General features: G+C 36.3%; 1 protein-coding gene across 2 annotated transcripts; it reads right to left on the bottom strand.

Moving 5' to 3' along the window:
- Positions 1–554: 554 nt before the first annotated feature.
- On the bottom strand, positions 555–17,756 carry LOC124880418 (low affinity immunoglobulin gamma Fc region receptor II-like). 2 transcript variants are annotated; one of them, XR_007041329.1, is made up of 11 exons: positions 17,391–17,756; positions 17,166–17,201; positions 14,507–14,782; positions 10,669–10,953; positions 6,952–7,074; positions 6,822–6,837; positions 6,633–6,724; positions 6,452–6,504; positions 2,934–2,990; positions 2,813–2,851; positions 2,454–2,544 (listed from the first exon to the last, which is right to left on the bottom strand). XR_007041329.1 is itself a non-coding variant. In XM_047385519.1 (10 exons), the coding sequence occupies exons 1-10, from the start codon at positions 17,425–17,427 to the stop codon at positions 2,420–2,422; spliced, it is 1,086 nt and encodes a 361-aa protein (XP_047241475.1). In that variant the 5' UTR covers positions 17,428–17,756; the 3' UTR covers positions 555–2,419. The 2 variants fall into 2 exon arrangements, 1 of the variants encoding a protein (XP_047241475.1); XM_047385519.1 differs by lacking the exon at positions 6,452–6,504 and having other exon boundaries at positions 555–2,544.
- Between the last annotated feature and the right edge of the window lie 460 nt (positions 17,757–18,216).

Below are 18,216 nucleotides of genomic sequence, written 5' to 3'. Positions count from 1 at the left end.
ATGTTAAATTTTCATCATGACATTATGAAAAATAATGAACTTTATCACAATATGCTAATATTTTGAGAAGGACCTGTATTTAGATAATTAGTATGATATTTTCTAACGAAACTCAACTCTACAAACCTACTGTTGGTCTAAATACTTTCTATTTGTTTATAGCATTTAAACTTTCATTAAATGTTTATTTTAGTGCCTAAATACAACAATATAAACTTGCATTTAGCCCTCTTTTTGATCTGTTCTTTTTTTCTTGTTTGTTCTTTAATGATTACAGAAATTGATTATGGTCTTATTATGTTCTAGCTAACATAATCAGACGAAAATAATGCATTTATGCAAATATTTATGTTTACACCAAGTATGGTTGAATGCTTGCTTTTTATACTCAGTGAGATTGTTCACGTTTTCATAATGCCTTTCACTCTTTCCCAGTTTGTCATCATAAATTACCTGTTTTTTTCACTCACTCTAGAAATTGAAATAATTTTGTCATTTCAAGATTAAAGTTTTTCTTTTTTCTTTGTTGGAAATATGTGACTCCAGATCTGTGATTATGATTTGTCATCTGTTGTAAATTTATTGAATTTTATATAAACACACAAGGCAGCTTTGAAGACAATAGGTTCATGTGAGAATGTGTTGAACAGAGGTAAAGATTGGCTACTGTACCTTAAATTTAAACATTAATATACTGCTATGTATTTTAATTCATTGTACAAGACAGGCAGGTCCAATTCATATGCAATTACCTATAAAATCCAGTTCAAGAAAACAATTATCAAGGGAAATGTGTTTTTATAGCACGGTTCATGCACAAGGCAATTCCAAGTTTTTTACAGAAAAATAAAGGAACAAAGATAAAAAGAATTGCGTTAGAAATACAACCATTAAAGCAATAATCATAGATTTTTTAGCATCAAATGAAAGAAAATCAAAAAGGAAATTTAAAGCAAATATAAAGTTACAACATAAAATAGATATATAATCTCTTGCCTTTATAGGAAAGCAGAAGTAAACTGACATTTTCAGACCTGATTTAAAGGAACCAACAGTTGTCTTATGTTTTTAGGTTAGGTGGTACCAGCCCAGTTGTTTAGCTCTGGTTCTGGGAACACTGAGTGAGCAGATATCTGATGATCTGAGGTATCTAAATGGTACATGCATGACCAGCAACTCTAAAATGCATTGAGGCCCAAAGCCATTTAGTTACTTTCACACTATCAATACAATTTTGAATTCTGTCTTTTCACATACAGGGAACCACTCAAAATAAATTATGCACGAGTTTTTCTTTTGGGTCTAGTTTGGACAGAAAGTCTTTTATTCATTGTTTTTATGTTTTATGTAACGTTTTGTGGTAACAGGCTGATTTAGCAATAGACCTAAATTGGATGTAAAAATTTAGGTCTGCGTCTATGATGATACTTAGTTTCTTGCATGACCTGTGATCTTTACCCTCATAGAGTCTAGCTGAGTGCTGATTTCTAACCTTGCATTTCTGGAAACAAAAACAAGTATTTTTATCTTTTGCACATTAGGGTGAAGGAAGGGCTGACTGATCCATCCATTGAGGTTTTGGATTAATTCTGTGACTTTAGTGACTGCGATCAAGTGTTGACACAGAAATATAAAGTTCCAAGTCATATGGATGTTGAATTAAAGCGGCCAGAGAATGAAGCCTTAAGGACCCAAACATGTGATTTATAACTAACCAATGAAACACAATAGCCTCTATCATTCAAACAACATCAGAACCAGTTTAGTACAAATCACTTTTTCAGTCTGGCAATCAGTATGTTACGATCAGCTCTGTTAAACATATCACTGAGATCCAGTTTACTCTAATACAATTTCATTTTATAAAGTCAGACTCTGACTCAAATCAAATTGCATAAAGCCCAATTAAAATAAAAAACTCAAGAATGATATTTTATTTTTCATCCTATCTGTTCTTATTGTGACCTAAAATGTCTTAATTTAGATAATTGACAATGTTTATAATTTAAAGCTGAAAGGGGTCAAATTGCTAGTGACAGTTTATAACAAAATGAAATATGCACATTACATATTTAGCATCATACAATCTTCGCAGGGAGCTGAAGATTAGGGTGATTGCCAGCAGGCCTTCCAACTTCAAAGACTTCTCTGAGAATAAAATGTCAAATTACCAGGAGAAACATGCAAAACCTGATTTGCTTGGGTTTAATGCTGTAATGCCAGTAAATGATTTTAAATTATTTACTGAGTAGGGTGTAAATTATTTTTGACATGCCTTTTTTAATAAAATCTAAATAAAAGCATCTAAATATTTATTTTCATGAAATGGATACTCCTTTTTCGTGTTTCTCTACTGAGAGAATTCTATCTCATTTTATATAAGTAATAAAATTATAAGTTAAATGAAAATAATTTAAATCTAAATCTGACAGGGTAGTGAATGTTTTTTTTTAATTTGACTGTACAAGGCACCATGGTTAGCCAGAGATGTTTCTGCTCCAATGTTAGAATAAACTGCTGCATCTGCTGCAGGACTCCATTTTCCTGTGAGAGGAGAGATGATATAAGTGAGAAAAAAAATCCATGTTTTTTCATTTTAAAAATGATCATGTATTTAAACCTCAGCTGCGTGTCGAATATGCCAGTTTCTGCTGGCAGCTAGTTTGTGGTGATAGTATGTGAATGCTAAGTAAGGCAGATGATTATCTGAACTCTAAGTTGATATGTAAGGCAATTATGCATAATGGTGGGGAGTGTAATGTGTAATGTGACACATTTCAGTACAAAGACTTACTGCTAGAGCATACTGTACCTGTAGCTTCTGTTTTCACATCAGGGCAAACAGTCTCCCCTTTGAGATGAATCAAATATCAATGTTAAAAAAATATTCTCAAATGATATGATGCTAGAAATTTAATATGTTTACATCTTACTTTCTTTCCCAAAGTTTTTCATTTCAATCACAGAGTATGTGGCGTTTGTGGGTTCGTCTGCAAACAAATATTTCAGGATGATTGTATATCATCTGCTTATTAGTTGCATTCTTATATACTTTAACAAAAACACTCTACCATTCGTATTGTCCTCAGAGGGTCTGAGTGACTAATAGAAAGAAGTATTATATACCGTAAAAAGTAATTATTTGATTTATTGATATACAGTCAAATTCAATTAAGCAGAATATTATTGAAAAGTTAATTCACTGCATTAACTTGGTACACTAAATCAAACACATTTTAAAGTGAATTATAAACAGACTAATATTTTCAAGCCTTTATTTCTGTTAATTAGGATGATTTTCCTCTTGCTGCTAATGAAAACATGAGATTTAAGATTAGAATATTACATCAGGCCAATTAAAATACCCTTTAAATACAAAAATATGAGCTTGATGAGAAGTATGTTCAATACAGGTTGTTATTTTCAAAACCTACTTTTTGTTATGATTTGGGGTTGTTTGGTTTTTGGGTTCGGGTTTTTCCTTATATGTTTATCATTATTGGAAAGTTCATTAATTGCATTAACTTGGTTCACTAAATCAAACACATTTTAAAGTGAATTATAAACAGACTAATATTTTCAAGCCTTTATTTCTGTTAATTATGATGATTTTTCTCATGCAACTATTGAAAACATGAGATATTTCTGTTAATTATGATAAGTCTTCCCTTGCAGCTAATGAAAAGATGAGATATTTCTGTTAATTATGATGATTTTTCTCTTGCAGCTAAAGAAAACATGAGATATTTCTGTTAATTATGATGATTTTTCCCTTGCAGCTAATGAAAACATGAGATATTTCTGTTAATTATGAGGATTTTTCCATTGCAGCTAATGAAAAGATTAGATATTTCTGTTAATTGTGATGATTTTTCTCTTGCAGCTAAATAAATCATGAGATATTTCTGTTAATTATGATGATTTTCCCCTTGCAGCTAATGAAAAGATGAGATATTTCTGTTAATTATGATGATTTTTCCCTTGCAGCTAATGAAAAGATGAGATATTTCTGTTAATTATGATGATTTTTCTCTTGCAGCTAAAGAAAACATGAGATATTTCTGTTAATTATGATGATTTTTCCCTTGCAGCTAATGAAAACATGAGATATTTCTGTTAATTATGAGGATTTTTCCATTGCAGCTAATGAAAACATGAGATATTTCTGTTAATTATGATGATTTTTCCCTTGCAGCTAATGAAAACATGAGATATTTCTGTTAATTATGAGGATTTTTCCATTGCAGCTAATGAAAACATGAGATATTTCTGTTAATTATGAGGATTTTTCCATTGCAGCTAATGAAAAGATTAGATATTTCTGTTAATTGTGATGATTTTTCTCATGCAACTATTGAAAACATGAGATATTTCTGTTAATTATTATCATTTTTCCCTTGCAGCTAATGAAAAAATCAGATATTTCTGTTAATTATGAGGATTTTTCTCTTGCAGCTAATGAAAAAATCAGATATTTCTGTTAATTAGGATGATTTTTCTCTTGCAGCTAATGAGAAGACGAGATATTTCTGTTAATTATGATGATTTTTCTCTTGCAACTATTGAAAACATGAGATATTTCTGTTAATTATTATCATTTTTCCCTTGCAGCTAATGAAAAAATCAGATATTTCTGTTAATTATGAGGATTTTTCTCTTGCAGCTAATGAAAAAATCAGATATTTCTGTTAATTAGGATGATTTTTCTCTTGCAGCTAATGAGAAGACGAGATATTTCTGTTAATTATGATGATTTTTCTCTTGCAGCTAAAGAAAACATGAGATATTTCTGTTAATTATGATGATTTTTCCCTTGCAGCTAATGAAAACATGAGATATTTCTGTTAATTATGAGGATTTTTCCATTGCAGCTAATGAAAAGATTAGATATTTCTGTTAATTGTGATGATTTTTCTCTTGCAGCTAAATAAATCATGAGATATTTCTGTTAATTATGATGATTTTTCCCTTGCAGCTAATGAAAAGATGAGATATTTCTGTTAATTATGATGATTTTTCCCTTGCAGCTAATGAAAAGATGAGATATTTCTGTTAATTATGATGATTTTTCTCTTGCAGCTAAAGAAAACATGAGATATTTCTGTTAATTATGATGATTTTTCCCTTGCAGCTAATGAAAACATGAGATATTTCTGTTAATTATGAGGATTTTTCCATTGCAGCTAATGAAAACATGAGATATTTCTGTTAATTATGGTGATTTTTCCCTTGCAGCTAAAGAAAACATGAGGTATTTCTGTTAATTATGATGATTTTTCTCTTGCAGCTAATGAAAAGATGAGATATTTCTGTTAATTATGATGATTTTTCTCTTGCAGCTAAAGAAAACATGAGATATTTCTGTTAATTATGAGGATTTTGCTCTTGCAGCTAATGAAAAGACGAGATATTTCTGTTAATTATGATGATTTTTCCCTTGCAGCTAATGAAAACATGAGATATTTCTGTTAATTATGAGGATTTTTCCATTGCAGCTAATGAAAACATGAGATATTTCTGTTAATTATGAGGATTTTGCTCTTGCAGCTAATGAAAAGACGAGATATTTCTGTTAATTATGAGGATTTTTCCATTGCAGCTAATGAAAACATGAGATATTTCTGTTAATTATGGTGATTTTTCCCTTGCAGCTAAAGAAAACATGAGGTATTTCTGTTAATTATGATGATTTTTCTCTTGCAGCTAATGAAAAGATGAGATATTTCTGTTAATTATTATCATTTTTCCCTTGCAGCTAATGAAAAAATCAGATATTTCTGTTAATTATGAGGATTTTTCTCTTGCAGCTAATGAAAAAATCAGATATTTCTGTTAATTAGGATGATTTTTCTCTTGCAGCTAATGAAAAGACGAGATATTTCTGTTAATTATGAGGATTTTTCCATTGCAGCTAATGAAAACATGAGATATTTCTGTTAATTATTATGATTTTTCTCTTGCAGCTAATGAAAACATGAGATATGTCTGTTAATTATGAGGATTTTTCTCTTGCAGCTAATGAAAACATGAGATATTTCTGTTAATTATGGTGATTTTTCCCTTGCAGCTAATGAAAACATGAGATATTTCTGTTAATTATGATGATTTTTCTCTTGCAGCTAATGAAAAGATGAGATATTTCTGTTAATTATTATCATTTTTTCCTTGCAGCTAATGAAAAAATCAGATATTTCTGTTAATTATGAGGATTTTTCTCTTGCAGCTAATGAAAAAATCTGATATTTCTGTTAATTAGGATGATTTTTCTCTTGCAGCTAATGAAAACATGAGATATTTCTGTTAATTATGATGATTTTTCTCTTGCAGCTAATGAAAACATGAGATTTTAAATTAGAATATTACATAAAACCTATTAAAAAACCCTTTAAATACAGAAATGTCAGCTTAATGAGAAGTATGTTCAATCCAGGTTGTTATTTTCAAAACTTACTTTTAATCTAGGTAACGAGCCTCAATGGATCGCAGGTTTATTTTTTTATGTGACTGTAAATACGTATGAAAACAAAACATAGTGTGTTTAAAAATAAAGTTAGTCTTTTTTCTTGTTTTTCTGCTGTTTCATAAAAAAAAAAAAAAAATACATTATGGAATGATTCTGTTTAAGTTCTTACCATGAGGAGGACAGCTGTATTCATAGGTTTCATTCAGGTTGACATCATGGTTAGCGGTGAAGCTCTGACTGGTACTCTGTGAGGGGTTTGATCTAAAACAGAATAAATATAGCCACTTTAAACCAGCTGCCAATAATTTCTGATAAAGATACAAAGAAACGATTAAAAAACAAGATGTCATGTACTAACCTCTTGTGCCAAAAGTCTGTGAAAATATTTGTTATAGTGTTATATTAATCTTCAAATTATTCACATCAGAATGCATTAATTTGAGGGATTTTAGATCATCTGATCTAGAATAGGCAGAAAAAGGTCTCACCTTTGATCTTTCTGTAGTGCCAAAGCAAGAGCCCTAGAAAAATAAGAAGGATTGCACTAACTAGTCCAACGACCAACAGAATAGTGAATGAAGAGCTGGCAAGACGGATGGACTCCACAGATACTGGAAACAAGAGATATGAACAAGGAATTAGGTATTTATGCTGATATTACCTCATTCTGTTTTTTGAAAAAAAACGTGACTTCAGCTGAATAGAAATAAAAATCTACAGCACATCCACAGCCATCTTTTAAATAATGCAATCAATAGTTTTAATGAATGGATTTGAACTGAAATACAAAGGGCATGTCTTGCAGGTAGTCACATTTAAACATTTAAACTTCCTCTAATCAAAGCTGTCAAATTTATTTCAAATCAGGATATCACAGCTGCGGTCTTGACTTTATACATTATGTATTCATTTTATAAAATGAAAGATGTATTAACTCAGGCTAAAGCATACATTTTGCACAGTTCTTGTAGCTACTACTGCCTTTAATGTTTAACATTTTTTTCACATAGAAAGTACTCCTGGATCAAGGCTTCTGTGTTCTTGCGTGTCTCTGCTCAGTTCTCTCAAACCCCATCAGTCGTGGCAGATGGCCGCTCACACTGAGCCTGGTTCTGCTGGAGGTTTCTTCCTGTTAAAAGGGGAGTCTTCCTTTCTACTGTTGCTACATCCTCATCCAGGAGGAGTGCATGCTGCAAACTAGTGACTCAATGAAATCTGTTGGATTTTCTTAGATAGGATTAAACAACAAACTGAATGTATTGCCTGATAGCTAGGATCACCTAGAGTGTATGTACTTGGAATGTGTATGATTCGATTGACTAAAGTGCCTTGAGTGTAACGAATAATTCAGAGGACCTGTAATTTCAGCCGGACACAACAAGTAAGATTCAAAAGATTTATTGAAAGCTCTGGAAGATAATCGGCAGGAAACCACCAGCGGCAGGCGCAGGAACCTCTGAGGGAAGACAGATTTGTGTCTCAGCAGAGTACTGAGAATAGTGACAAACTCAGAATAAAAGCCCCTAACCTTTTCAGAATCCGTTGAGAGACAAGGAACTGAATTTCGGCTCCTCAGTGTGACGTTGTTCAGCAGGACAATGTCACACAAACTCTCAGGTTTGAACTCCCAGTGAGGGAGCAGAATGCGGTAGTCAAGGAACAGAAGCTGGGTATGAGCCAGGGAAGCAGAGTCAAGCAACAGGATCCGAGGGAGAGGCTTAAATCGTTGGTTGGAGCACAGAAGCAAGATCATGAACGGGGAGGAAAACTCAGGTAGACGGATCTAGGGGTTAGGCCGTCGGGAGGCAGAAGCAAGGTCGATGTCCAGAAATCAGAAGCCATCAGAATATCCGACGTGGGCAAAGCAGAGCAGAGAAACCCAGGGGGCATAAATGAGATCAGAATCAGGCAGGCATGGAAATACGCTGGAAATTAACTCACACAAGGTTTTTAATAATCTGGCACTGTTTGTTCTTCTTCTTCTTTAGTTTTTAACAGAAGCTTGCATCCATCATTGTTGCACTACTGCCAGGTCTTGGATTTTTCTCCTCATTATTTTTTTCCTCAAATTCTTTTAATTAGACCATTATTTTTCAAAAAACAAAACATCTTTCCTTTCCCTCCATCACTATTCAACTGAGCAAACACATTTTCAAATTTCAGCTCTCTGTAACAACCCATTTCCATACTCAATAATCTTCTTTGACTCACATTTCTTGCAATTAATAAAAACAGGTTGCATCATTTCTATAGAATTACACCAATTACATAAACCAGTAAGATGTTTCCCCATCTTAAAAAGAGTGTCATTCAAAAAACTATGACCAGTTCTTATTCTGTTTATAATTACATCCTCCCTCCTATTTAATTCTCTGATTTCTGTAACATCAACTGTATTTTGAATCCTATATAAATGTCTCCCTTTTATCTCATGATCCCATCTTATTTTCCATAACTTCTTATTTTCTTTCCAAATTATACTTTTACCTTCAGATTTAGACAACTTTATTGGCATGTCAATATCTACTTTTGTAACCGTCTCCCTAGCCAACCTATCCCCTCTTTTGTTACCTAAAATACCTAAATGAGCAGGTGTCCATATTTTTACTATATTTTTGGTTTGTTCACATTATCTATGATAAACAAAAGAAATCTCATACAGTATGTTTGATGATTTCTTGTACTTCCCTTTTCTATGATTAATAATGCTGATTAAGAATCACTACAAACTAATATTTTACTTACAGTGGTATCCTCTACCCATTCTAAAGCCAATAATATAGCACATAATTTTACTGCATATATACTCAAAACATTAGATGTTCTTTTGGAAATCTTAACCTTCAATCCATGAATCATAACTGCTACACTAGTTGCTTCAGTTTTTGGATCTTTAGAACCATCTGTATAATTATACCTTTTCTCTACTCGATTATAAAAATCTTCACACATATCTGTAGTATTTCTTTTCTTAATATCTGATAGCGAAATGTCTACAGTAATGTATCTCCATGTCTATGTAGGCCTTAAAAGCCACAATACTGTTGGACTGAATTCTTTGTTATGTACTTTAAATGTTCTTGCTTTATTATCCCCAACCCTTCCAAAACAATTTTTTAGCTCCTTTCCTGTTTCACAACAATTTTCTAACACTTTTATAACTGGATGATTTTCATTATACCCTTTCAAACATATCCAGTAATTAACCATTAATTGTTATCTTCTGATACATAATGGCATTTCTCCTGATTCTAAAGCACATATTGGTGTGGATTTTACTGCCCCTAAACAAATTCTCAATGCTCTAGCTTGGATTATATCTCATTTTTTTGTCTAGTTTTAGCCGCTGAACCATATACCACACTCCCGTAATCTATTCTGGACTGAATTAACGACACATAAACCTTCATAATGGAAGGAGCAGGTGAAAGCAATCCTCCTAATAGTTGCAGCACAGAGAAGATCATCAGGCACAAAGATGATGGAGACAAACAGTGCAGAACCATAACATTGAGATGACTTGTTGTGAATTAATGCTTTATACAAAAAACTGAACTGAATTAAAAATAGGTATAATTATACTAAAGGGATTATTGTGTTCTTGATAAAACATGTTTTTATTTCTTGTTATCAATTTAAATGATGTCAGTGGTTTCTCTGTAATACTTTTCTCTTATAGCACAACATCAAAATGATTAAGGATACGGCTTTTATATGCTGATGATTCAGCCTTCACCCTTTTTTAAAATACCTGTGAAAAATTCTAACTTTGGCCTTTCTCAGTTTCAGCTTTGTGCTTCTGAAACAACTAAGTGGTTTCTAATTGTTGAAAAAATCCCAATTCCTGTTTATTTTGAGATTAATTTTGGCTTATAGGTCAGTAAGTGGGTTTCCATCACTGTCATTTGAAGCAGATTTTAAAGATTAGAGCAAAAATGAATCATAATAATGAAAATTTACAGCCACAACTACAGCACTTAATTGATTTTTTTAAACCAGTACTAAATGTATTTGGGTGAAGGTAGTGATGAGAAACATTATTTTTGATGAAGTTTGCATCAAATTAATTTTTAAATAAAAACTCAATTACTGTCTCTTAAGGCCTATCTTTATTTAAAGCTGGTTTGGTTGCTGACTTAAACCTGCCCTGTTTGTTCCTGTGTACTAGTAATAATTACAAGTGAAAGAGGAAGTTTTGAACTTACCGCTCTTACTGATGCTGATGTGATCACTGAAGTGTGTGTAGTAAACTGGTTCCCCTCTTCCTCCTCTACACCAAAACAGTCCCTTGTATGAGTATGAGACATTAATTTTTCCATTTGAAAGGAAAACAGCATCTCGTGTGGTCAGAGGTCCAGAGGATTTTTCACCTCTGTACCAGAAATATTTCCAACCAAATGAAGATGATGAGTTCACTGAGCAGGTCAGGGTCACGCTGCCTCCCACTGGTAGCTCTGTGCTGTCCGCACTCAGTTGGGCCTTTGGTTTACCTGTTGGTGAGTTTTGTATAAACAAAGTCAAAATATGACCTACAGCATGTAACAGCATGTAACCACTGCTCCCTATAAGGGATGGGTTAAATGCAGAGGACAAATTTCGTTGTAATGTACATGTGCAATGACCAATAAAGATGATGATTATTATTATTATTATTATTATTATTATTATTATATTGTTGGTATGTAAATACATTGAAAATCTGAGTCACACTCATAATTCTTGGTGTCCTATGGAAGGCTGCTGTTTAAGTTCATAAACTGGCTTCCTCTTTTAATCTTTAATTTTGTGTTATTTTTTTATAAAAGTTTCAGCCGGGATATAGTGAAGCAATGATCTAATCTACAACACAACAAGGGAGGGATAAGTGTGAGTTCCTGTTCTATTTCATACAGACTCCCAGAGGGCGGAGCTGAAAGCACTGAATGTTTCCTTTGCGCGTGTGCAGTTTAAGTAATTATACAAACAGAGTCACACCTGTGACACACCGGATGACCCTTCAGAAGTTATACATGCTGATCTTATCCGAGGCTCTGTTCCTTATTTCTTCTCCCGTGCAGTTCACTCGAGTTGTTGCTTCCCCGTTGCCTGGACGCCCTGTTGCTTGTTGGCTGAAGTTGCGGTATTTGGCCCTCCTAGGGCTGCAATGGGTTGATGTTAGGTATGGACTTCTGCAGGTAGGTTTGCTGTTTGTTGGTGACGCTAGCATTCCTGCCCCTTTCCTAGCTCAAGGCTTCTTGTTACTGTGTTGCAGCTTGGCTGCTGTAATTTTTTGGCTCTATATCTGGTGACGGCAGCTGTTTTTGCCCACTCTCCCAATGTGCTCGACCGTAAGCTACGTTTCAGCTCACGGTGTTAAGCTTTCTTTAGTTTTGTTTTTTTATACCTGGTGACGGCAGTGGCATTCACCCCTTCTCCCAGTGCACTCGATCATGTGGTCCAGCTTATGGAGTTAAGCATTCTTTGTTTTTGTTTGATCTTATACCTGGTGACGGCAGCAGTTTTCGCTCCCTCTCCCAGTGTTACCAACGGTGCGATTGACGGTGTTAGCTTTTCTTGGTTGTGCTTTGTTTTAATTGGTGACAGCGGTGTTTGCGCCCCCTGCTCCCAATTGCAGCCTCTTGGCCTCTTTTCGTTTGCAGGCTCTGCTATAATTGGTGATGGCAGCATTCACGTCCCCTTACCCAATTTTAGTTTATTTATTTTCCCATTTGAATTTGGCGTACCCTCGTTTTTGGTCTTGGACATGGATGGCTCTCACTGCTGCATGGATTGTGGGGCTGCACTTCAGGCAGATGATGATCACACCTGTGCCCTACCTGCCTTGGGCATGATCACTTGGTGGAGGCATGTCTGAGAATCCATGCATGAACTGTAGTTTCATTTCACATGTGATGAGGGTGGGTCGGTTGGCCCAGTTGTACCCTCAGGATGATGCTGACCTCCTTCCCTCTGAGCAGGTGGCCCCCCTCAAGCATTTGAAGCGCTGTGGTGAGACCACGGTCTCTGTGCCCCCTCTAGGAGGAAGCGGGCCAAGTCTGACCAGGGTCTGGCCATGATGGTCGAGCAGTTGTCCTTGTTGCAGACATGTCAATCTGACGCCTCACTTCCAGCAGCTGGGCTTTCTTCCCCACCCATGCCGTATTTGTCTGCGGAGGAGGATGTTTTGTCCCTAGCTGTGTCAGCCTCTCACTTTAGCGATGAGGAGGCGCGGTCCTCCCAAGCCTCTGAGACTGGCTCATTTTCATCCCAGAGTGCAGTTAGTGGGCCTCTCCTTGTCTGTCCACCCTACGGGCAATGTATTTACCTGGGAAGCACCATCAAGTCGCAAACTTTCTCCCTCGCCAGACCCCTGCTCCGGGAGAGTGGTCCCTTCAATGCGATGTGGTGCATATGATCTGGAGCCGCTTTGGTCAGGCGGAGGTGGATCTGTTCGCCAGGGAGGAGTTGACTCATTGCCCCCAGTGGTATTTCCTAACAGGGGCATCAGGAGCACTGGGCCAGTATGTGCTAGCTCATCCCTGGTCTTGGGTTCTCCTGCACGCTTTTCCACCCCTCTCGCTGATTTAGCCTACTGTACAGATGGCTCACAGGGCAGGCCACAGGGTGTTGTTGGTGGCTCTGTAATGGCCAGCACGGCCGTGGTTACCCCTGCTTCGGAGTCTGTGTCAGAGTATCCCATGGTATCTTCCAGGAGGGATCTGATGTCTCCAGCTGTGGGCATGGCCACTGGGAGGCTGACTAGGTGTTCAGACCCTGTCAGGCGCACCATATTGAGGACTAGGGCACCCTCCACTCGTCAGCAATATGACAACAGATGGCGTCTTTTTTCTCTGGATGTGTTGCTGCAATTTCATGTCATCATGCATCTGTTTGTGGTCGAGCGTTGGGGAGTCATGATCTGGTCTCTCTTTTTCTGCTCGGTGCCGCCACTGGTTCTGCGAGTGCATGATTGGGATCTGCCCTTGGTTTTTGAAGCTCTGTAATGTTTCCCTTTCAAACCTTTGGTGAAAGCAGACCTCAAGTGGCTCTCATATAAGACTGCCTATTGTTGGCTATTGTTTCAGACAAGAGGGTCGGCGAGCTGCATGCTCTTTCTGTCAGTCCCACATGTCTCCGATGGGGTCCGGATGGTGTCCCCTTGTGGCCTAACACTGCGTTTTTGCCTAAGGTGTTGTCTCCTTCTCACCGTAACCAGCCACTGAGGTTGGCTCGGTTTCAGCCTCAGTCCAGTACAACTGAGGTTGGATCTGAGTTATTGTGCCCAGTATGGGCGCTGGAGGCACACATTGTGGCCACTGCAGGTGCGAGATGCTCAGACCAGCTTTTCCTGTGCTATGGCGGTCCCAGGCTGGGTTGTCTTCTTTCTAGACAACGTCTCTCCCTCTGGATTGTAGATGTCATATGCCACACCTACAGTGCAGGACGCCAAACGCTGCCAGTTGGTGTGAAGGCCCACTCTACCAGGAGCGTCTCTGCTTCCTGGGCTGCTATGGGGGGGTTATGCTGGAGGTCATATGTGAATGTAGAACCTGGGCCAGGTTCTTTTGCGAGGCTCCGCTGAGCCCTCTCAGTGAGGTATGTGCTCAGGATTCCTCATGACATGTTTGGCATTAGTCATTCAGTGCTTTCCGCAGCACCCTTTGGCGGTCAGTAGGGATAAAATAGAACGAAAGTTACATATGTAACTTCGGTTTTAAGGATGACTGCCAGAGATTCTCTGTCACTCTGAATCCTTGCTGCCATGAGAAGATTCTGTAGGAACAGAGCCTCGGATGATGTCAGCATATATAGCTTCTGAGTGGTCATCTGGTGTGTCACAGGTATGACTGTTGGTATAATTACTCGAACTGCGCATGCGCGAAGGGAACATTCTGTGCTTTCATCTTAATAAGAGTGTGGCATTAAGTGAGACAGATGGACTATATTGTTTTACCTTTGCCCTGTCGTGTTACAAGCAGTCACCGTTTATCAAAAGAAGTGAACTGTGGACTTTAAATTTCTGCAGCTGAATTTAACAGAACACATAGATTAAATATGACTTACGTAATACTGACAGTGTGATGGGTTCACTCCACTGTGTTGAAGAATGCGAGTCATCTTTGAGTAGACATAGACACCTGTAGTCTCCACTGTTTGACTCGTAAACACTGAAAGTCAAGTTTTTTTCCTGTGATTGGTATATAAATGACCCAGATCTCCTCCATTCATACGTCCACTCACTGGTTTCTCCTCCCTGGACCTCACATGTCAGAGTGATCGTCTCACCGCTAAAGATCTGAGGCCACTTTGGTTGTTGTGTCACAACAACCTCGTTGGAAACTGTTTACAGCAGATATGAAGAAAAACATGAAATCAGACCAGAAAATAAAAAATCAGCTATGTTGGCTATATTTCTGACAGAAACGCACAGTTTATCTTGATAGTAGTCTTATTACTTAAATAACTGTGGGGGTCATGTGTTCTTCTCACACACTGACAATGGTAAATACCTCCTTGTGTCACATTAATAACCCTGCTGTGTTCATTTATATTTTTGATTTGAACTGCAAGGTGTCTGAGGTCCGTCTGAACCATCTGTATTTACATTCAGCAGAGGTGTCCACATAACAGCTCAATGTCACAATGCCTCCTACTTGTATGGTTGTTGGACCTGCTGTCAGTGGTTCTAGGTTTGTCTGCTGTTATTGAAAACAAAAATGTGTCATAACTTAACCATAACTTTAACATAATTTAAAAAAACACTAATATTGTTACCAAATGTATTTGTATCATTCATGCTTTGTAAGCTAATAAAATTTTGTCTTTATCATTGAAAATTCATTTTGTCAGATAATACAAAATAAATAAAATCAATAAGAAATGTGTTTATTGTACTTGTTTTGTTTTATTTCATATGGTGATTTGAAAATAATGGTTGTTGAAAGAAATCTAAATGTAATTCATTTTTGATATTGCAACCACTGTCCTCTTTCTTAGAAACAAATGTAAGAAATTCTGATGTTCTAAACGTTATATCTTACAACATAAATATAACACATCTACAACCTCAATTCCAGTGAAGTTGGAACATTGTGTAAAACATAAATAAAGACTAAATTTAATCACTTGAAAATCCTGTTCAGCAATTTAATACACTACAAAGACAAGATATTTAATGTTTAAATTAATCAACTCTAGATATTTTGCAAATATTCACTCATTTTGAATGTGATGCTTGCAACATGTTCCAAAAAAGCTGGGGCAAGGGTAGCAAAAGACTGGGAAAGTTAAGGAATGGAAACAGGTAAGTATCACGATTGAGTATAAGGAGCATCCTCGAAAGGCTCAGTCGTTCACAAGCAAGGATGTGGTGAGGTTCACCACTTGGTGAACAATTGCATGAGCAAATAGTCCAACAGTTTAAGAATGTTTCTCAATGTAAAACTGCAAGGAATTTGAAGGATTTTATCATCTACAGTCCATAATATCATGAAAAGATCAAGAGAATCTGGAGAAATCTCTGCTATAAGCAGCAAGGCTGAAAACCAACATTAAATGCCTTTGACCTTTGACCCCAAGGAGGCACTGCATTAAAAACCAACATTCTGTAATGGTTATTACTTCTTGGGTTGGGAACACTTCAGAAAACCATTCTCAGTTTGTCGCTACATCTACAAGTGCAAGATAAAACTGTACAATGCAAAATTAAAGCCATATATCAGCAACACCCAGCAATGCCGTCACTTTCTCTGAGCTTATCTGAGATAGACTGATGCAAAGCGGAAATGTGAGTTTTGCTCTGATGAGTCCACATTTGCTATTGTTTTTGGAAATCACGGATGTCGAGGAAAAAGACTATCTGGATTTTTAACATTATAAAGTTCAATAGTCAGCATCTGTGATAGTATGGGGGTGTGTTAGTGGCCATGGCATGGGTAACGTGCACATCTATGAAGGCGCCATTTAATGCTGAAAGGTACAGGTTTTGGAACAACATATGCTGCCATCCCAGCAACGTGTTTTTCAGGGACGACCTTCTTATTTCAGCAAGACAATCCCAAGCCACATTCTGCACATGTTACAACAGCGTGGCTTCACAGTAAAAGAGTGCAAGTACAAGACTGGCCTGCCTGCAGTCCAGACCTGTCTCCCTTTGAAAGACTTTGAAACATTATGAAGTGCAAAATAAGACAACAGAGACGTCGGACTGTTGAGCAACTGAAGTTGTACATCAAGTCACAATGGGAAAGATTTCCACCTACAAAGCTTCAACAATTAGTGCCTCAGTTCTCAAAAGCTTATTAAGTGTTGTTAAAAGAAAGGTGATGTAACACAGTGTTAAACATGACCCTGTCTCAGCTTTATTGGAGTGTGTTGCAAGCGTCAAATTCAAAATGAGTGAATATTTGCAATACAATTTACAAGTTTATCAGTGTGAACATTAAATACCTTGTCTTTGTAGAGCATTCAGTTGAATATTGAACAGGATTTGCAAATTATTGTATTTTGGTTTTTATTTATGTTTTAAACAACATCCTAGTTTCATTGGAATTGGGGTTGGAAAGGTAGTGTATCCAACTTTTAAATACTTAACAAGGTTATTTTATGTATTATAGCTTTTAGGAAATGCTTTGTTATAGTAAGACCTTTAGCTAGTCAGATTATCATAACTGTGATCACAGAAATTTTGTTTAGACATTGATAGGAATAAAGCCGAAGATACCTTGAGCAAGTCCGCAGTGGGTGAAGGAGTGAAGCACTAAAATAAAAGTTGAGACTTAATCAACAATAAACAATTCAAACTGAAACAAGACATGTCCCATTTATATGTCCGATGTTAATACAGGTTTTCCAACAATATGATAGAGAATAAAACATTATTTGGGCAAATATCTAATATCTTCTGCACTAATCAAAATGAGAAGAGAATGGGGAAAGATGTACTTACTCAGTAAGTCCAGCATGTAAAATAAAATGTTATCCATCTTGATTTGCAAGCCAAATAAGTCTGCCTTCTTTAAAGATTTTTGCCTTTTACTACAAAACAAAGTGCCGCTGCCCTGTTTGCAAAGCAACAAAGCTGCACCAAACAGGAACTTCAAAATCAAAATGAGTTTAGACCATCCAAAAAAAGCATCTCTGCATTGGGTTTTGGCGACAGAGCAATGTCATACTTCCTGTCCAATACTGAGGAAATTATAAGAAACACATCAGTTAATTTTCAAAATGAGAATTTAGTTTTTTTCCGCTAAGAAAAAAACTTGAACAGCAACACATGACGTGAAAAAGTTCAGATGTTGAGCTTGTAACCATTTTCTACACTACCACATTAGTCCCTCAAAGTATTCTAGAGGAAGTATGGTTCACACTGCTTTGCAAGAGGTTTCTGTTTGCGCAACTCTTTTATGGTACAATGACTTTCGCATGTACAGTTCCATGACGAATCATCTGCACAACCAGTTATTAGCAGAACCAGTTATTAGGTTTAGGGTAAATTATTTACATAATGTCAGGCTACCTTAAATAGGTCTTATGATTATAAATAAAATCATTGTCTGAAAAATGGATACATTCTTTGTCTGAATGTAAAATTTCAGCCCCAAACTGAAACATGAGGGGTGACAAAAACAGCAAAGACAGATACATTTGTAAGGGGCAAATAATAAATTCAAGTCAATGTACCATAAAAAAGTTGCACAAACGGAAACCTCTTGCAAAGCAGTGTGAACCATACTTCCCCTAGAATACTGTGATGGTCTAATCTGATCATCTAG

This window comes from Girardinichthys multiradiatus, chromosome 14, assembly GCF_021462225.1.
Source record: "Girardinichthys multiradiatus isolate DD_20200921_A chromosome 14, DD_fGirMul_XY1, whole genome shotgun sequence".
Lineage (NCBI taxonomy): Eukaryota > Metazoa > Chordata > Actinopteri > Cyprinodontiformes > Goodeidae > Girardinichthys > Girardinichthys multiradiatus.
Note: the sequence above shows the minus strand (reverse complement) of the source record. Positions and strands in the feature narration are given on the sequence as shown.